This window comes from Lagopus leucura, unplaced genomic scaffold, assembly GCF_019238085.1.
Source record: "Lagopus leucura isolate 7727_CA_CO unplaced genomic scaffold, USGS_WTPT01 Super-Scaffold_100009, whole genome shotgun sequence".
Taxonomy (NCBI): Eukaryota; Metazoa; Chordata; class Aves; order Galliformes; family Phasianidae; genus Lagopus; species Lagopus leucura.
The window spans coordinates 20,377,816-20,398,832 of NW_024962266.1; the positions used below are offsets into that span (position 1 = coordinate 20,377,816).

At 43.5% G+C, this 21,017-nt stretch overlaps 1 protein-coding gene across 2 annotated transcripts; it reads left to right on the top strand.

The window, feature by feature from the left end:
- Positions 1-1,658: 1,658 nt before the first annotated feature.
- Positions 1,659-20,850, top strand: AKR1A1 (aldo-keto reductase family 1 member A1). 2 transcript variants are annotated; one of them, XM_042873009.1, is made up of 9 exons: positions 1,659-1,708; positions 4,602-4,696; positions 10,419-10,538; positions 12,059-12,210; positions 14,325-14,520; positions 15,130-15,329; positions 16,150-16,222; positions 17,293-17,379; positions 19,928-20,850. In XM_042873009.1, exons 2-9 carry the CDS (start codon positions 4,607-4,609, stop codon positions 19,991-19,993), a joined length of 984 nt encoding a protein of 327 aa, XP_042728943.1. In that variant the 5' UTR covers positions 1,659-1,708; positions 4,602-4,606; the 3' UTR covers positions 19,994-20,850. The 2 variants fall into 2 exon arrangements, with proteins under 2 accessions (XP_042728943.1, XP_042728942.1); XM_042873008.1 differs by lacking the exon at positions 1,659-1,708 and adding an exon at positions 3,501-3,681.
- Positions 20,851-21,017: the final 167 nt, after the last annotated feature.

Sequence of the window (21,017 nt, forward strand, 5' to 3'; positions counted from 1 at the left end):
CTCCAGCATATTGCCAGCACACAAAGCAGTATTGGCTTTCTTGTGCTCGTTGTGCTCATTTGTCACACTTCCATGCATAACACCCATTTTGTAGGGCTACCACGATACACTTTGCTTTGGGTTTGTGCCTTTAGCATGCCCTGAAGCAGACGCACAGCTCTTGTACAGCAGAGCTGATCCCTGCATGCCTGTAAATGCTCTGCAGGGCTCGTCTCCACCTATACATAAAGCCCGATGAATTCTGAGCACACTGACCTCACTGTACACACAATATTCCTGGAGCCCAGTATGACTAAAATCCTGTATGTGTGGGGACATTTTAACATAATACATGCAAATTCGTAAGGCAACAGATAGGTGTTCCCAGGCCTCTGGGCAGTCATGCACAAGCAGCTGCTGCGCGCTACTTGTAATGAAAACAATTACCTATCATTCAACATACAAGGCACGTATTTCATTTTCCTTGTTTTGCCCAAGCAAAGACTGTGTTTCTAGGTCAAAATGTCCTGCTCAGCCTCTTCCTTCCTACACAGCTCTCTTCTTAAAATTTGGTTATTAACATACTTTATTACCACATGTCTTGATGGTGTCTGCTTTTTGATGGCAAGCCATTTTACCCTCCATTACCTTTTCTATTTTATTTCCAGTTACTGGAAGCTGAGGTTGGGTAAAATTTCATATGTGATATTAATATAATTCAGGAATTTTTGATTTTATTAAGATTTTCCAATGGATTCCTGATTGGCAAAGTCTCAAAAAATAAATGAAATCCATCAGTTTTCCCTTCCCATTTTATTCTTCCCCAATGTTCCATTTCCTCTCTTACTTCTGTCTTGTCTTTTCTGTGTCCTCCTTCCACCTCCTGCGTTATGTCAGGACAGGCTGCGCCAGGAAAGTCTGGTCATGTGAGTGCCCAAGAGATTAATTAACCTTTGTGCTTTTAAGTCTCCCGAGCAGTTGAAGTCAGAAAGAATCTGCAGCGGGACAATCTTTCTAGAAAAGCAGCAGGCTCCTCAGAGCCTTGTTAGATGTATACTTTGCCTTACTCTGATACAATCTCACCATTCTTTTTGAATTATTCACTTAGTTTATAAACTGCAAAAATGGAAGCCTGGAGTAAACGCCAAAGCTGGTTCTAGTATTCCTTAGAGGTGTTTAGGATGCTGCAAGCCTAGAGCAGCCATCAGCCACAGACCCAATTCTGTTCCCGTTGAAATCACTGCAAGTTGTGACTGCACCAGCAGGGCTGCACATACGCAGATGTAGTCATTCTGCTTTAATTTTGCTTGCAGCCTTCTTGTGCAAATAAGGAAGTGCATTCTTGTGCACCTGCAGCAGGAGCCTGAAGTCTCCTCAGGAAGTGGCACTTCTTTATGCACCTTTGAGTACGAAAGCTAAAATCAAATGCTTGTAAATCACAGAATCACAGAATTGTAGGGGTTGGAAGGGACCTCCAGAGATCATCGAGTCCAACCCCCATGCCACGGTGCGTTCCCTGAATCCTTGATAATTAGGACTGCCCATAAAACAAACACCAGCACAGACTATCAGAGCGGGAAGGGATCACCAAGCCCCGCTCCCAGCCGCGCACGGGACCCACAAACGCTGTCTGAGAGCGGCGCCCCGCACAGCGCCGGCCCGCGCTGCCCGCTGGCGGCCGGAAGCGGAAGCGCAGAGCGGCGTCGGCGGCCGATCGTGCGGCGGTGCGGTGAGTGCGGCGCGCTGCCCCGAGGCGCCTCCCGCCGCTCCACGCGCTGCGCCCACCGGGCATGGCTGCGGGGGAGCCGAGCGCGGGGCTGCCCCCGGGCCGGGCAGGGGACGTTGTTGCGGTTTTAGCGATACACGTCCGTGTGCGCTGCTGCCGTAGTACGCGCTATTTTGCAGGCAGAAGGCTCGTGGCTTCGGTTAACGGCGAGCTGGGTGTGGGTGGATGGACGGGCGTAGTTTGCGCTTCCTGTGTTACGAATGCAGCCTCCTGCACGCATTGCTTTGTGTTATTCTCTTTCGTGTCAGTGTGTGGGAATAGGAGAGATGAGTGATGTTGAAGCTGTGTCTCACTTGTACCAGCTGTACCTTTTTTTTTTGTATTTGCTTGTATTTTCTCCCTTCTTAAAAGCCCCTCGCTGCCTTATAATGAGCAGACAATGGGTCATGGACACTTTGCGTCTCCTCATTAGGGGAAGAATCTGAGTGGAAACTATTAATGAGTGTTTTCTTGTAGCGTTTCCATTCTTCCCGAGTCCGCAGCTCTGCTCTCACTGCAGTTTAATGTACAACGATATTACATGAAGCGAATGGTTCCACAGAACACACTGATGTTAGTTAGCAATTAAACGTGTGCACCTTGTCTTCTGGGTGAAGCGTTGCGTTTAAGATGATTGCACAACACGGCAGTGTGGAGCACATGCCTGGTGTATGGTGCTGCAGGGCAGCATGAATGTGAAAGCCCCCAGGCCTTAGTTGCACTGCGTGATGTCAGAATCATGCAGGCAGCTTAATCCAGGTAAGGTGGACCCAGCTGTGCACAGCTGGCAACAAAATGGCTGTGCAAATCTTCAGCATAGAAGAGAATGTTAGTGTCCTATTCTGACTTTTGTATAGCCCCTCCCCAGAATGGACACACACCAGCAGTCTGATGACTGCCTTTATACCACCATTCGGACTGAATGTATCCCAGTGCAAATCCAGGCTGATTTGTCCCACTATTCTGCACCAGAAGGTGTTGGGCCATTGCAATCCCAATAGGAAAGGCACTCAGACTCAGCAAAGTAGTATCTCAAGTGCTGTTTATCGCATTTATAGCCCTATAAAGAAGGCAAATTGTGTGGGTAATGAGACATTTATTCACCTGCTGGGCACCCTGTGTGCACAGCATCAAGCAGCTGTCCATGGCACATGCAGTGTGCTGTGTGGGCCCGTTGTTTTGGTTACTGGAGCTGTTACAGGATTCTCTTAGAAGAAAACAACTCACTTGTACTGCCAAACAGAGAAGACGCTCACGTGAGAACTTCCAGCTCTGTGAGATAAAGGCAAGGCCATGCAGGTGGCCTAATGACAGGTACCAAGTGGGAGCTGCCTGCGTGCTGCTCTGTTCTGCTGAGCATGTCCTGCATCTGTGAGGTGTGTGCAGCATGAAGGCCATGCTGTGTGCGAGGCACAATGCTGCTTGAGCCTGGAGCTACATAGGCTAACAGTGCTGGGGATCTCCATCTCAAAACACGTAGCTTGAGAAGCTGAGTGAGAAATTGAAAATATAAACTTTCTGTGTGAGGGCATCCATCAGTAGGTGCTTATTTGTAGGAGAAAGGTTGGTAACAGCATTATGGAGAAGGCTGTTTTGGAGCAGTATTCTGTGTGAAGGCTTCTCTTTGAAGATATACATTCCTCCTGCATAGTCAGCCATTTAGCCAGCATTGTGTTCTTCCACTCTTGTTCTTGTCTGTGTGTTTTTAAGTAAATAGCATTCAGGAGTTTGGACACAGCTAAACTTGAGAAGTAACTTCCTCATCTTCTGCTGAAGTCAGCTGGCTGCCTTTGGAGCTCATCCTGAATGTGGTTTGTTTTTAACAGTTCGGCCAGAAAGATAGATTGGGAGGATGTTGGGACACAGTATAAAAGCTTCCTCTTTGATAAAATCTATGAGCAGATTACTGTCTGCAGCAGCTATAACGCCAGCAACAGGTAATGGAAGGTCCTGCTGGGGTGTATTGCATTTCACATGGAAAATGCATGCATGTCCTGGTGTTAAGCATGACAGAAGCCCAAGCCCAAAGTGATGTTTACCTTGTGCAGTACTTTCATATTCTCCCTTTAGTAATAGAAGAATGCTACTCCCCTGTGAATTTGTGATAAATCAGTATTACTATTACCTTCTGTGATAGCAGTACTAGTTGTTATATTGTTTGTACTTGAACTGCATCTTAGGTAAGTTGAGTTCTTGTCAAATTGCCAGCAGAGTCCACAGGCAGATTTCCACAGCATGGGAACAGGAGACTTTTCAGCTCTTTAAAAGATAGCATCCCTTACCACTTGAGCAAGGAGATGGAAAAGAGCAGGATGACAAAGTCATTTTGGGGTTCAAAATGTGTAAACACATAAAGACCTACTGCTTTTTTGCACATGGCTGTTCATATTGATGTGTCAGAATTACTTAAAAATATGTGTTTATCACCAACTGCAGCAGTAATTAGAGCTTTTTCCTCAGTCAGCCAGTAGGGAGTTGGTAAAAGAGAAAGACTTTGTGCAGAAGTCCCATGGCCTTGCTTCTTTCTGTATCATCAATGCTTACAGCTGATTTGGAAGGGAGAGATTGTATGTACTTCTCAAGTGGGAGAAAACTCACAGCTATGCACTGAGAAAGAGATAAAAGAATAGGAATAAAGAGCCTTTCTTTCTAGTCTCTTTTATAGCTATAAGGTTATAGGTCTGGTTTGTACCACTAGAAGTTGTGAAGACCTTGCTTCAGCTTTGTTCCAGTGTAATAACTAAAGCATTATCAAGACCTGTGTGATTTTATTTATTTACTCTTGTATAGAAAAGGACATTTTATGTAATCTACTGAATTGCTGCAAAAACTCAATTTGCTCTTTTTCTTCTTGAAGCAAAAATGTCTGCAGGATGTGACTTCGCTGCACTCTACAATGGGCAGAAGATCCCTTTCATAGGACTGGGAACCTGGAAAAGTGAACCTGGCCAAGTAAGTAGGGAACAAACCACACATTAGCATTGTGTGCTCTCACCTGCTGTTTGCATTTTGTACACTTCTTCTGAAGATCCTGGGTCTGAGACCTGGATCCTGTACTTGCATGGTTTAGTCATAGGTCCACAGAAGCATGACTGAGATGCATGTGAGAGGCTTTAAGACAGCAGCAGCAGCAGTAGATCCCTTAAGACTCATTAAACCAGACCTCAGGCAGTGGTGCTCTGGGAGATGAATCCAGGAAGAGACCAATTAGTGCTGTAGTTACAGTATGGTGCCTGCCTTTGTAATCTTTAGGCTGCAGTCTGACCAGGCATCCCTCTGGCTTGATCTGGTGACTCGGTTGAAAGGATTATTTTGGGAGGCAAGAGCTCTAGTTGTTGCAGTCTTATTTGTGTGGTCTGTCTGTGTTTAGCAGCAGAACTCAGAACTTGTTTGGGTCACCTTCCTTTTAGGCTGTGATGGCTAACGCGTCATTAGAGAGCCACTCTGTTTCTAGTGTTTTATTGCAGACTGTCTGTAGGAATGTTTGCATGCTGTGGACTGTGCCTCCTGTTGTAATACTTTCCCTTGTCTGTCTTTTCCTTTCTTTTTAATTTAGTTAAAAGATAAATTCCGAGGGCAGACCTTGCCTTTCACAGCAGGTATACACAGAGTCCAGCAGGAGTGTCGTCTTCTTTGGAGGATTTCTTAATTGGTATTCTTCTTTTAATGCCTTTTGGACTTTGTGTACCACTGCATGTCAGTAAACATGTATCTTGCTTATGCCTTCATGTTAGCTTCATGATAGTTACAGGAGTAAGTCAGGTGAAACCGTGCCTGTGACAGATGGAAAGTTCAGAAGGCCTTCTTGAGATGAGCCCTTGTGCTATTCTTTCTTGCCAGCTGGAGGAAAAGGTGGGAAACAAGCTATAAAAATTACATCTATTCAGAGTCACCTTCTTACTATGTTTCCTGCCCAAACAATTGTCAGGACAGTGGTTCTGTTTGGAATGGAAGCTGTCATGATGTGGAACCCAAGGCAGTGTGAGCTCTCTGTCAGCTTGCTAAATGAGGATGAGAGTGAACGTTCAGCTCTGTCACATCAGCTGCCAGCTGCATTACATTTATTAATAAGCAGGAATGTAGTGGATGAATTTCTGCAGACCCAAGGTAGTTCAATGTGCGTTGTACTAAAACAAATGCCTGAAACTAAACAAACAAAATATCAGCGTGTTTCTTTGTGCACTAACTGTCCTGAGGAAAGTGCAGTCTTACAGCCAAGAAAGATCCTGCTTGTGCTTAATATAAGCCTATCTCAGGTAGATTTTGCAGTCATAAGCAGCACTGCCAGCAGCTGAAGCCAGCAGGGATCTGCTACTTAGATCTACCTGGGGTCCAACGGAAGTGAATGGGGGTCACGACTGTGGAACAATTACTGCCTTCAAAGATGTGTTCCTTGAGTGTATTGAAGGCATAATCTAGAAAATGTATAAATAGCCAGAGTTAGAGAAGATGCTGCTATTCCTATGGAATAAATAAGTTCCTGTTTATCACTCTTGGAAATTGTTTGCATCCTTTTCATTTTTAATGGACATTTATCAGATTCAGAAGCAGTAGCAATTTGGCAGAGCATCCGAATGGTTTACTTCTGAAAGGGCGTGATGGAGTACAGGGAGAGAACTGATTGTGAATTAAAGACCAAGGGCCAAAGACCCACACAGGCAGAATCATCTTTGTATTTGATGCAGCCCACTCCCAAATACACCCTACTTATCAAAGTCCCTTTTGTACAAAGGCTTAATTAGGAGCAAGAGTGGAAGCAGATTGCTTTTAAATTATTTCAAGTAAATATTTTGCAGGTTGCAGTTATTTTCTTTGCCAAGCTGTTTTTCAGTCTTGACCTCATTCTATTGATTAATTTCTTTATCATTGCCATTATAATTCCTGATCCTAAAGAATCCTTCAACTTGAAGCCAGATCTCAGCAATCCAGGACAAAGGTACCATTGCAGCCCCAGTTTCATAGAAGGTGAGGTCAGAGGGTAAAAGAACTAGTGAATCTATTAGAGATTATTTAGAATAACAGGAGAAAAGGCAAATGGGATCCTGGGCTCCATCAGGAGAGGGGTGGTCAGCAGGGACAGGGAGGTGATTGTCCCTCTCTACTCGGCTCTTGTGAGGCCCCATCTGGAGTACTGTGTCCAGGTGTGGAGCCCTCAGTACAAGAAAGACATTGAGATTTTGGAAAGGGTCCAGAGGAGGGCGACTAAGATGATCAGGGGGCTGGAGCACCTCCCCTATGAGGACAGGCTGAGGGAGTTGGGCTTGTTCAGCCTGGAGAAGAGAAGGCTGCGGGGTGACCTCATTGCAGCCTATCAATACCTGAAGGGAACCTACACCCAGGAGGGGAGTAAACTGTTCAGAAGGGCTGATAACAGCAGGACTAGGGGAAATGGTTTTAAGTTGAAGGAGGGAAGATTTAGGTTGGATGTTAGGGGGAAGTTCTTTACTAGGAGAGTGGTTAGGCCCTGGAACGGGCTGCCCAGGGAGGTTGTGGATGCCCCGTCCTTGGACGTGTTTAAGGCCAGGTTGGACGGGGTCCTGGGCAACCTGATCTGAATGTGTATGTTTGGTGGCCCTGCTAGGCAGGGGGGTTGGAACTACATGATCCTTGGGGTCCCTTCCAACCCGGGTGATTCTGTGATTCTGTGATTCTGTGAGATAATTTAGAATAGCATTAAGTTTTTTTGCTTGATCAAATGCTAAGAAGAGAAATTTGTTTTAGATGTTACCATAGGAACATGATGGAGAGTTATTGAGTGGAAATGAATACAGTACAAAAGCTTCTGAGCAGTAGCATGAATGGGTCCAAAGACAAAAGTCCTTTGAGACTGGAGCATCAGGAATATCAGTGGCACGGACTATTAGCACTGGAGCTGTAATCCTTTAATGTTTTGTTCTCACAAGTGGGCCACGCTTCCAGCCTGGAGGATGAAACGGCCTCATGTGCTGTGACAGAGGCTGGCTCTGTTGGGACAGGGGATGTGGGGCTGAGGAGGGCTGTATTTCTGTGTGAAAGTTCAGGAAAGCCAGAAGTGGAAATGCATACCTCAGAAAACCAGTCAGGCTGGGCATCTTGTGACAGCACTGCAGTTGTGGAGGAGACTGCTTAGGTCCTGAAAACCTTGCCAGAGTATCTAGAGAATCCTATCCTGCACATGGGAGCACAAATTCTCTACTACTGAGATATATTGAGGGAAGAACTTGGATTATATATCCGAAGTATAGGAGGCATAACTTGCTGCTTTGGGGAACTGCAAGCTACCATTCATATGGTGGTCTGAGTTCCTTCCTTTGCAGCAAACTGTTTGGTCATGCTGCACCTGAATATCACGTGGCCTGATGATCTGTTTTTACTTAAGCTGTCTGACTCAACCAACGAAAGGAAAATTAATTCAGTAATTGCTCCTTCCACAGGCTGCACTAAAGGAAAGCTGAAAGGATCCTCTGGCTGTTATTACCATACAACACAAAATATCCTGAGGCATTTGAATCTCAGCATTATGCTGAGTCTTCCCCACCCCAGGAAATGCATGTACCTGCATGTCAAGAATACAAAAACTTTCTCTTGAAACAAAGTGCTCTTCTTACACTCACATCCTTCTATTAGTTAATTGCCTCAAAGAAGTTCTTATTTGTACACTTGCTCTTGATTATCTGCCTTTTGCATGGAACAGGACTTCTCAGTTCAGATGGCAATGTCTGAGTAGACTGAGAATAGTTTGCACAAGTGAAACTGTGCCCAGATCCAAACCGTAGTTATGTGAGTGGTTCTAGTTTTTCAATGCTAGAAGTAGATGAAAATGCTGATACTGAAATATGGCCTCTATTTTTATAACTTCCCAGAGGCATTTGGAGTGCCTTGCCCCTGGTTTTCTGCAAGTGGTGCCATAAAGTTTTATGGCAAATTTTGTTCCTGCTCGGATTTATAAAATAAAAACCAATACGTGATAGAGGAAATGAGAGATTAGTTCAGAAAAACCCCATGCTGGTTTCCCTTTCCTTTCTGCTATGCTTTCAAAAATAAAAAGGAGGGTGGGCACACCCCAAATTAAACAGAGCGTGCTTCTTCCCTTTGACTTCCGCCTTTATGGAGGAGGATATTCAGCTTTAAAAGCCTTTAGTCTGTCCCAAGTGATTTCAGAGTTCTTGTGACCTTGACTTCCCAGTAACCTTCTGAGAAATGTCAAAGCGAAAGAAGGACTGTAAATACATCCTGCCAGAGAAAGGAAGAGCTGATTTCACTGCTGTAGTAGAAGTGCTTTGTCATTCTGGCTAAGGGCAACTAGTCTGAGTTCCACTTTTCCTCTCAAAATGCCAAAGAATGTAGTCGGAATATCCTGTGTCTGCTTTTACTGCAGTTCTTGACAGGAAAAGCAAATGAAATTCACCAGCAGAAGAGAGATCTCTTTTACATTTCATTCTCCCCTTTCTAGTTGTATCTGAAAGCAAGAGTCTGTACTTGATTTTAATCACTTTGTTAGCTTTAAAATTGAAAATGCTGGTACTTGAGCTGAAAGAAAGCAATCAGGCTCCAGCCCTTGTTGACATGTTTTTAATATCTCTAACTAGATTAGTGCCCTATCGCATCAAGCCTCAGACAAAGAGCAACTTAATCTCCATCAGTCTCACCAGACTGGAGACAGGTCTGGGAAGAGCAGTGTGTAGAAATCCTTGTACAGAGGTGTGCTCTGACTGTAGCACTTTAAGAGGTGAACAGAGAATGTGTGCATACCGACCACTGGAAGTTAAATAGAATGGATTTCACTTAATGCTCTGTCTGTTTAAAGGGAGATGGTGACACAAGAGTAATTTCTTCATGCTTACACAATCAGATATTTACAATTTTCACTGAAAACCTCTACTCAAAAGCCACTTACACATCCTGGATGAGATGCCATTCTGTGTTTCCCTCTTTGTTTTCTAGCCTTGCTCCGTATCTATTGCCAGCATGTGACTATATACTTTGTACTTGTGCTTCGTTAGAGCTTTCAACAGCAGAAACACATGCAAAGTGTGGTGCCTTGGTTCCAGCCATTCTGGCTGGTGGCAGCACCTTCTTTGTCAGAAGTGTGTAAATCAAAATGTGAAGTTGAGCACCAGCAGGAGATTCGTGCAGGCCATGGGTTAATAACCACCAGTGTAGTGACTGCTGTTGCTCAATCAGTGAGAATGAGACACAGAAGAAAAATGTGCCATAAAGTGGCCTTATCTTAGAAGGTAAATAGTTGAACCAAGCCTGAGCTCTGGAAATTACAAAATTAGAAACCTGGCTTTCCTTTTACTAGGGGAGAGCTCGTACCTTTCAAGCTTGGCTAACGTTGATCGATTGGCCGCTTAGTTCCACTGCGACTGTCTTGATAAATATTTGTTTGAAAATTGTTTCTTACAGCTCCTCTCATATGTAACAAACGTGTGGCAGCTATAGCCAAGAATGAATTTCCATTCTGTGCAGTAAGTTCTTCCATGCTTGCCCTGCATGCATGGTCCATTCTCACCTTACTCTTGGAGTGTCTGCTAGCACCTGGCTCTTTGCTCACAAAGGCTGTGCCATAGGGCACTCTTACCTATCCTGCTTGGGCTTCTGTAGCTCTGTACTTTGGCAGTGTTCCTCAGCAATTTGTTTCAGTTGTGTTCCTTGCCACTGGTCGTACTTGGTAATCTGTTTGTGATTACAGGTGAAAGAAGCAGTGAAATATGCCCTAAGCGTGGGTTATCGCCACATTGACTGTGCAGCAGCCTACAGCAATGAAGCAGAGGTCGGCGATGCTTTCCAGGAATGCCTCGGGCCCAACAAGGTAAAAACACAACAACCCCGTGACTGTATGTTGTATCAGAATTTACAGATGTGACCCGAAAGAGCAGACTGTGAATGTCTGTGGCTTTTCCTTCTGGTCCCAGCTGTTTGTTATTAACCAGGGCAGGCATGAAAGAGGGCTTTCTCTACTCTGGACCCATCCTGGCTGTCGGGAGGAGGAATGATTGCCTGGAATACTTGCAGGGAAGCTTAGAGAAAATGCCTTTTTTGAATTCCCAGATAAACACCTCCCCATCCAACAGCTAATTCATGGATTCAAAAATGAGAGGTTGCCAGAATCAACAGTTATAACAGAAAATAGGTGAGAATTTACTTCACCAGCTCAGAGTGTTGTGCAGTGCTGGGTAGCTGCAGCAAATTCAGTGACTGCTGATTTTTTTAAACAGTGGCTGCATTTGAAGGTTTGGTAGCCGTGACTCTAGGGCCTGCACTGAGCTTCATGGCCGTAATGGAATGTAACTGACATTCCTATGAATTATCTCAGGTGAAATCTTCAAGTCATCCTTTTGCTCCTGTTTGCCCGAGGGCCCAGAAGAATTATGCGTATGGCCTCAGAGCCCCTGGAATGAAAGTTCTTGTGTTCCTTCTCTGGTCCTCTGCCCATTGCTGTGGGGCAATCTCTTTGTTAGGTGCTTAGCTGCAGAGAGGCTGCTTTCAGCTTGCCCCAGGGATTCCTTTGCACCCTTTAGATACTGGCAGCTACTATGGAGAAGCATAGGACTATTTTTACTCAGTTTGTATTAGCTAACTAAAGAATTTTTAGAACGCTTTGCTTGTTGAACACAAGAGCTGATACGTGATCCACAAATATCTGAATGGCTGGAGGAGAGAAATGAAGGAATTAATCATTCCTACATACAGTCAACTTGAGTGTAATTTGGTCAATAAGAGATGCCTTCTGATGACTTCAGCGTGTCAGACGTGATCTCCATTTCACATTTCACGCTTCCTAAATACCCATATTTCTATTTGATTCAATTTCTGGGTCTTATCCTTCTGATATGAGACATTCAGTTCTTGCTGCATTCCTCCCAGAACTTAGAAATACAAGTGCAGAGGTTTGGGGAAACTGCTTGTTTATTTTCCCACGTCCTTCCTTTGAGAAACATTCTCAGTTTATAACGTGATGAACGTAGCAAGTGAGCTGGCTGTGCCTTGACTGTGAATTGTTTAACAGAAATTGCAAAACGTACACGTGAATAAACCAGTAATCTTTCATTTATGCTGAGTAGTGGCTTTAACTCTGGAATTTGTTTGCAGTGTGTGGAGGGGTTGCTTTGTTGTGTCAGAACTTGTAGGGAATTGCTCAGCGTTTGATGTATTTGGGGATGGGCTCACATATGTGTGTATTTCCCTTTTCTCCATCTAGCATGTTTCTGAAAGGTTTAATTTGTAGGTTCCACACGTTAACTTATTTAAACTTGTAAAGATATTTGGGGAATTGCTGCTGTTCTGTCTCAGCTCTCTCTGGTAAATTGTGCTCTCCTCCCTTTCTTAAAGGTTATTAAAAGGGAGGACGTGTTTGTAACATCAAAGCTGTGGAATACCAAGCACCACCCAGAAGATGTTGAGCCAGCACTAAGAAAAACACTTGCAGATTTGAAACTGGATTACCTGGATCTGTACCTCATGCACTGGCCCCATGCCTTTGAGTAAGTTCAGCCTGCAAAGGGCGCAGGATGCAGAAGCCCCAGTTTTACATAAGTGGTTGGCATTCTGTCCTAAGCAGCTTCTTTCTGATTTGTGTCTTCCTTCCAGTGTAAGCTACCTGCAGGATGCTTTTGTGGGTGGTGTATATTGTAGCCCAACAGATGGATACAGACCCCTCTCTACCTGCAACCAGTGCATTCATTCGTATTTGATACATTCATCCACAGAAACTATTGTTCCTATTTAATTATTCTTCTTTGAGTTGGCTGGGAATTTGTTGTACTTATCTATGAAATGAAAATGAAGTACTTTGTAAAGAGGACAACACCTTTCACTGATAGTTATTAACTGTACTGGAACTGGGCACGTGCAATGTCATGGAGTCTGTAAGAAGGAAATGAAAATGGCCTCTTATGACACTTGAACTGCAGTCATCCTAAGATTTGAGGAAATAGGGGAAATTAAATGCTAGTTCTGTGTATCCTACAATCCTGCCAGAAGCAGTGATCATTGCTTTGTTTTCTTGTAGTCATGGATACTGTTGTTTTTTTTTTTTTCCTGTTTCAACAATCAGTGAAAAGAAGAGAAAAAAAATTCCTTCCCAGCTGTTTGCATGGACACTTCACTTACCAGGAGAAACCCTGTCAGACTCAGAGGGCTTCAGCCTATTTTACAACCTTAAAACATTTTCCCCCTTCTAGTCATATGAACTGAATTTTTCCAAGCATACAACATTCATGAAAGACACTCCAGTTCTAAATGTGTCCCTCATCACAACAGAATGAGGAAGTGTTTTCTAGCAGGGCTGGACTGGAGGAAGAACTGCTATGAAAAATTCCCCCTATTTTGAAATAGGTTTGTTTTACAGTTGTTTGGACAAAAACATTTGAAGGTTGCTTTGATAATAGCACGGAACACAAGTAATGATGTCTGTGTAGGTATTGTTATTTGAACTGCTGCTGTTGTGGCAAATGTTGGCAAAACTAATGTTCAGATCTTCACCCTTTCTCATCGATAGAAGTGCACTCTCAGTTTTCTGTTAGCTCTACTTGTACTGTTTTAGTGCCTGATTACCTGCAGTGCCTACCGAGCTGGGAATGTTGCAGAAGATGTTATTTAAATGGAAATTAACATGGACTTCCAGATGGGAATCACAGTACCCTAGGTCTCGTGTATTAAGTGAGAGATACATTTTCTACTCTTGACATCTGAGACTACTTTTCAAGGTTGAGGGCTCATATGATTATCAGATGGATAGATGTACAAACAAAAATGATGTGCACAAGAACGGGGTCCCCAGCTGCTGTTGCACGACATTCACTGCTTAGCTAGAGCAACATAAGACAGTCTCAAGATCTGGGCTGGCAGTGCTGTGCAGTGGCCATGAGGCAGCGCTGGCACCTCTCCGAGCATGAGCTGCTCAGAGGCCTCACAGGCCTCAGGTAATGTGCTGCTGTCACCTGACACAACCATCTCCTTCCTGTGTGTGGCTCTGGGTCCTTAGTTGGTTTGTCTTTTATTGAGTTGGTATGACTAACTGGAAGCACACCCATCCTACAAGCGACATGCACGTGTTTAGGCTTCTCTGAAAACCAGAGCTTGCACCAGTGCTGACACTGCTGCAGAATCCAAAGAGTGGGAATACCAGGCTGCTTTGCACTCAGTCTCTGCTACATAGCTCTTAAACCAAGATCCCTTTGGTAACAGCTCCAAACAGGCTATCGGTCCTTCCTCAAAAACAAAGTGAACAACAAACTACTTTCTGGGTTGCAGCTCTAATCAACCTCACTGTGATCAAAGGGCTGTTGTTACACAGGCAGTGGCTGAACTTTTTTGTGTAGTCACTGCAGGCAAGCAGTGTGCTATAGGTAAGAGGTTTCAAGTACTATATCACAAGTTTACATAGGAAAGACTGTGTGTAAAATAATTTCTTGTAGGCTGAGTCTTCATTGTGGAATTTAGGAGAGAAATTTGCTCAGTTTGTACTCCAGCTTCCAAACTGTGCATAAGCTTAGGTATTCTTACGAGTACTTTGAATAAAGTTTCTTTAAGTGAAGATCTACTATAATAGAGATCGCGTGCCTTGTGTATTTACACTTTGCCTTTCATGCTGCAGACGAGGGGACAATCTCTTCCCTAAGAATCCTGATGGCACGATGCGTTACGACTACACTGACTACAAGGATACCTGGAAGGCTATGGAGAAGCTGGTAGAAAAAGGTCTTGCGAAAGCCATTGGGCTGTCCAACTTCAACAGTCGTCAGATTGATGATGTATTAAGCGTGGCTACTGTCAAACCAGCTGTGCTTCAGGTAAGATGAATAGAGGAGATGAGGACGAGGTGTACCTTCCTGGTTTTCCATGGGAGTGAAGAAAACCAATGCTGCCTGATTAATACAAGGAGTGCAGCTTCTGTTCTACAGGGAGGAGTATATCCATGCGTGCAGGAGTCACACAGAGAGTTCTTCCAGACAGGTGAATTAAATGGGAAAAAGGCCTGTATCCATGATCGTGGCCATTACACCTATTTAGTTGACAACTCTTCTGCAGAAAGGTTTGTTTCTTCCTCTAATGATCAATTTAGTCTACAGGGAAAAAAAAGATTGAGGGACTAACTTAAATCCCTCCTATAGAGCTCCCTTGCTCGTTGGATGATGTGCTGGATACATGGAGATAAATCCAGCACTCTAAGGTTAAGCAATCTGTTTTTCTTTTACTAGAATCTTAGGCTACCATGCCATTTTTCATCTTCCTTGTAGTTACAGCCTCATAAGCCTCATAAGGTTTTCCATAAGGTTTTCCAGAACCTGCAATGACCTCTTGTCATGTGTTTGATTCTGCTGAGCTTTTCACCTCCTGTTTATTTAGAGCTCTGTATTGATAATTTTTCTTTGGCCATTCTTTGTCGGTCATTTTAATAGGTAGAATGTCATCCTTACCTAGCCCAGAATGAGCTGATAGCTCACTGCCAGAAACGAGGGCTGGTTGTTACTGCCTACAGTCCCCTGGGTTCTGCTGATCGCATGTGGAAACACCCAGATGAGCCTGTGCTTCTGGAGGAACCTGGGATCAAAAAACTGGCAGAAAAATACAAGAAGTCACCTGCACAGATCATCCTCAGGTAACATTTGAGAGAGGGTGGCATCTGGGACCTGGCCTTAAATAAAGCAGAATACAAAAGTTTGAAGGCATCTACTTTAGAATACGTGTTTTTTCCCCTGTTAAGTGGGGAGCTAGAATCAGAAAGTGCTAAAGCCCAAAAGCAAACCCAACTGCTGCTTGTTTTAGATTTGCATGTGGCCAGTTGCTTGAACCTTACAGCTCCTGCTACTGCATTTAAAAGAGCTCTAAGGAAGAGACTGTGGAAGGGGCTTACCTTCCTTCACAGTGAAGAACTGTTTGCTGCTTTGTGCTCAAGTAACAGAAGCTGTACTGAGAAACAAGGTGGTTGAGTGATATGCAGAATGTGATCAGCACTTTGTCAAGTAGCATTGGGTTTCTATCCTCATTATTTTGTTTGGCTTTGTATCTAGAACAATCTTGGGCAGCAGTAAGTTACCCTGCCAGCCGAACACGCTGAAGGCTTTGTTCTCAAGTCACCAGAAAATCACTTGGGGGGTTGTGTGTTTTACTATTTTTTGGTGGTCATGATAGAATTGATGTAAAACTGTTATGTACATTTTTCTATTTCTTGGGTTTGTGGCTCAACACCTGAAAACTGTTTGCTTGTTCAAAGGAATGGACATCTTCCTTTCATCAGTTGTCTGGTGGCCGCTCTTTTGCTACATCCTAATACAATACTATGTTGGTCTTCTTCAGGGTATTTTGTTTGCAGAAACCATAAGTGGCATCTCTGCTGCCACTGATAATTGTTGAGCCAAAATAAATGTCAGGATTCTTGGGCAGCATGCATAGAAAATCTCGCTCTTCCCTCCCCACAGATGGCAAACGCAGCGTAAAGTGGTGACGATTCCCAAAAGCATCACTCCTGCTCGCATCCTGCAGAATCTCCAGGTAAGCTCAGACAGAGATGGGGAGTCTCAGCAATGTCCTTTCATGTGAGTAACATACTGTCCTGCTACAACGGTCTGAGACACGTGCTTTATACCACTCAAAAGTATGCGTGTGCATAGGAGGAAGTTAAAGATGCTAGGAAAACAAAAAAGTTTCAAGCAACATCGTGCATTTGTGTACAGAAATTACTGGAACACTGACTTGCAGTAATTCAGTGGGTTTCTTAATCACCTCCTGTGATTTTTTTTCATCCCTTAGTCAGACTGGCAGGTTGCATGCTTGTTTTTAAGCAAGGATTTGTTTCTGCAGCTGTTAATTCCATTAAACCAAAGTCTGAGATGCAGTATGCTGCTAGAAAGTGCAAAAAACTCCAGTGAACGCTGCAGTCAGGCAAGGTTTAGAGGGAACATTTGGAAGAACAGTCCCACTGTTCTTCATTTTTGTGGAAGAGAGCTGTGCAGTATTGGTGGTGGTTTAGAATTGGCAAGGATATGAACACTTCCATTTTTAAGCTTTTGTTTCAGCGTTTCTGGTGAAATTTATTTACTTGCAACTTCATATTTATAAACTGAACACAAAGTAATGCTGTTAGAAGCCAGAGTTTTTACAGGTGCACAACTTCCACTGTACAGAGCTGTGTGTAAATTCCTTCTGCTCAAGGCCAGGACTTTTACCAAAGTCCAAGATTCTTAAGGTGTCTGAAATGTAACAACTGGCAGTACTTTTCATTGGGTTTTAACACTAGGATCTTGCAATTCTAATATGGCTTGTAGGTTGTATTTTTTGAAAACAAAAAAGAAACATTATGCAACTGCAGCTTAATTTGATGGTGTGCATGTTGCCTCTGGTTCTTAACTGTCACCTGAAATTAAATGCTGAAATAGTTCAGTGTGTCACTGCTGCTGATACGTTCTGTCCTGGATTGCTGAGGGGTGGAATTTCACTCTGCAGAAATTCATGACCCAGGGGGATGTTTGTGGCTTCTAAAGGAAACAAAACCAAGAGGCAAAATTCAACAGAATTCAATATGAAAAGTTATACTGAACTAAGGCTCTTGCTTTTGTTCTTAGGTGTTTGATTTCAGTCTCACAGAAGAGGAGATGAGCCATATTGGAAGCCTGAACAAAAAATGGCGTTACATTGTGCCAATGCTTACGGTAAAATCCTCACTCTCTATTACTTCTGACTATGTGCATGTGGCCACAATGTGGGTTTTCTGTAGTTTTCTTTTTCTATATCCTGTCAGAACTACGTATGAGTTAGAGCATTACCTCTGTTTAGGGTATCTAAGCTGAAATAATTTTTCAAAAGAAAAGCTTACGAGAGCTTCAAGGCCATGCTTTTACCTGTAGGACGACTTGTGTGTGTGTAAATGTAAATTCCCACATCCCTGCTATCAAAATTCTCTTTGCTCATGGGTTGGGAGTTTGTACCAAATTGCCAGCTTAGCTGCTCGTGTGTGAATGTGGTAGTGACAAACACACCTGCTGCTGACAGGATGTTTCTTTCAAGAGTTTTCCTACTCGTGCTGCAAAGTTGTTTTTTGGTAACAAAGCTGCAAAAAGCATTTGAACATAGCCTGGCTCGGACTATCCAGGAACAATGTGTGTGGTTTTGTTAGCTGGGAGATGTGATCAGATCAATGACACACAGAGAAGAGATGAAATACAGTTCAAAGTTCTAGCTCTTCCAGCTAGATAAAGGTGTGAGTGTGATGCAGCTGGGCTTCAAAGATGTTGCCATACTGACAGATAGTAAGACAGGAAGAGGCGAGATGAGAAATGTTACGCTAGCTGTAAGATCTCAAGCGGAGCCTTTTGTCTCCAGCCCATCCCTTCCAGGCGCATCAGAAAGAATTTTCATCATCTGTGAATTAAAATGCCTGTCTTAACCTTTCATGCCTGTTTCCTTTATGAATCTAATTTATAGTGTCTGGATTTCAAAGTGTGATGTGGCAGTGTCATAACTGATGAGACGATTTTCCCTTGCTTTACCTCGCTGGTACATGACCACAGAGTTTCGTAGCTGTGCCACTCCTCTTCACCTTGTTGTTTTGCTCTAAGTTTGGTGTGAACCTATTATATTGCATGTAGGCAGTTCAAGACGTTTTACATTTGAACAGATCATACCAGGATAGAGGCTGGAAATTGTTTAGCCATACCTGGTATCAGCCTGACATCCAAACTTCTGGAAACACAAGCTAAGAAATATACATAAGCAAAATTGAATGACTAGCAAGCCAGAACAGGAGGAGAGGTGGTGCTGTACACATAATCTGTCCTTTCCTGATAGCTGCTGTTGATCTACAGTGTCTTCGCTGCTGATTTACTCCCTTTGTCCTTCAGATTCCTGGGGTAGTCTGGAAACAGCTGTATACAGCATTGCTTCTGGCAGCTGCTGTTTTGACATGCAAACAAATACAGATACCTGAAGAGCTGATCCGAGTAGGGAAAATATGCAGGAGAAAGTAACTGGGACAGGAGGAGGTGGGAGAGATAAGAAACGTGAATTCTAGGAACTTGCAGTTGTTGGCTCTCAGAAGCATATGAGAAAACATGAAGATAGTTTTGTCCATAGTTTTAAGTACTGCCTTCAGCTGACAGTTTCATTTCACCTTAACTTTATTTTAAACTGAGCACCAGCTGAATATTAAACCGTAGCATCCTGGTTTTGTGCTCTCGAGTGCCCCCAGGTGACTATTTTCACACTCCCCTGGTTCTTGTAAATAAGGATTCCAGTCGCTTTGAAATGTGGGATTTAATCTGAAAGCTAATAGAGGGATTTGCCAGAAGATACTTGATGTGAAAGTACCTGTGATTGCCTCTGCCCCCATCACATTTTGAGTGATATCGAACATCACAGTAGTGTAAAAATCACACGTATAAAAATCAATCATGTGTCTAACAGGACTTTTACTCAGCCATTATGTGCTTCGTATAAGTTTTAGCTGAATGATGCTACTCACTTGTGGAGATGCATCTCCTTGCTGATGCTGCACATAAATTTCCTCAAACATCACAGATTAGGAGCAAGGTTTTACTCCAGCTCCCAGTAAATAGGGATTTTGCAGTGGACTTCATACACCTAGGAATGCAATTTGTGTGTGTGTGCTCAGTGTTGGGACATAGAAACTGAGACTTCTGTGTGCCTACATCTGCACTGGGCCACGCAAAGTCTTTGTTTCATTATCAACAAATGTTAGTTTCAGTATTTCCATTTTACAGCTGGAAAAAACTGGTTAGTCATGAAAATGTTCTTATAGTTGGTGTGTTATTAAAAAGTGCGAGGAAAGAGTTCAGTGACACTGGTGTTTCAGAGTATGATCCATGTGTTAAACTGGCAGTCCATCAGCTCCGTCATGAAAAGATGGACAAAAGTGCTGACTTCTGCAAAGTGCTGTGAAGCATGCACACTGCAGCAGTTATTCAGTCATGGCTACCAGGCAAAATGCTTAACTACTCTTAATTTGGTTCTTCAGTCTTAAGAAGCTGGAAGAGAGACTCTTGCTATAGGCTACCAAAAAATATTTCTTTCTAGAATTGCTAAGAGGACTTAGGAGTAGAGGGAACAACTCTTGATTAAGCTCAAGAAGATCTCCCAGATATTTGACATATGAAGATTTACCAGTTGAAACCATTAGAATTTGAAAGAGAGAAAGAATGGATGTTTATCTTTCTGACATGTGTCTGTCTGCTTACTTCACAGGTGAATGGAAAGCCAGTACCAAGAGATGCGGGACACCCCCATTATCCCTTCCACGATCCCTATTAACTACTTGAAAATAAGGTGCTAGAATAACATGCTCCTCTATATACTTTTCCTACACAGTAATTAGTGCCATAATTTGTCCAAGAAACACTCAGCCCCATCTATACAAAACCTTTCTTCCCGAGTAGGCTTTCTTACAATGTACTGCTTTTGATTAACCTTCTTTCTGGAGATCCTGTAGCTTCCATGTCAGAGTTTGTGGATTTATTACAATGACTGCAAGCTTGTCCTGGGGAGCATCAAATCTTTTGGCATTAGATAAAGAGTGGGAGAGTCTAAATTGAGTTCCAAACATCGTTACCAGGCAAGGGCAGTGCTTTGGGTCTGCCTGCTGAACGGTTTTGAAATCTTTATTACCATAAGTGGGGAAAAAAAAAGGAAAAGCATTTTCAGACTAAACAACTGCTCAGCTATCAGCTTCAGTATCTTCATTAATACTTTATACAAGGAATACGGTGAAATGTGCTGCAGTTGCACTTTGTCCATAAAACATTGGTTAAAACCCAAGTTGCCAGCCATACTGTGTGCTTTTTACCCTCTTTGGAATACCTGTGGGATTTAAAACTCTCTCCTCTTTTCTTTCTCTTTTAATTTGTCTGTTGATTTGAGGAGAATAAATGCGTGCCCTTGGAGCAGGCCTTCAGGGCAAGCATCTCCACTGCTTGCAGCATGGATAGCTCTCAGACCTTCCTCTCCCAACAGCCTCAATACTATTAAGCCTTACAGAAATCCATCCTACCTTTCCCATGAAGCTGTCCTGTGTCTCTTTACCAAAGATATGCAGTCTGAGTTCTGGGAGGTGGCGCGGCTCTTTCCTGCATGTACGGTTATAAATGAAGAAATAAACTGTCAGAGCAGCCCTTCGTGTCAGTGTGCCTGACGTCTGCCTGGGCTGCCACAACAGGGCCCTTACCTGCTCCCCTGCTTTCCTGCCTGCTGTGTTGCTGATTTTCTGAGCGCTGCTCAGGGCCGAGCAGGGCTGGAAGGCTGCACCGAAGGTGTTTTGTTCCGTTTCAGCCCTTCACGA

Coding starts and splice junctions, on each gene's coding strand:
- AKR1A1 (XM_042873008.1), top strand. CDS start 3,597: ATGTTGGGACACAGTATAAAAGCTTCCTCTTTGATAAAATCTATGAGC. Junction 4,697..10,418: donor GGAAAAGTGAACCTGGCCAA/GTAAGTAGGGAA, acceptor TTGTGATTACAG/GTGAAAGAAGCAGTGAAATA. Junction 15,330..16,149: donor CCTGCACAGATCATCCTCAG/GTAACATTTGAG, acceptor CCCTCCCCACAG/ATGGCAAACGCAGCGTAAAG.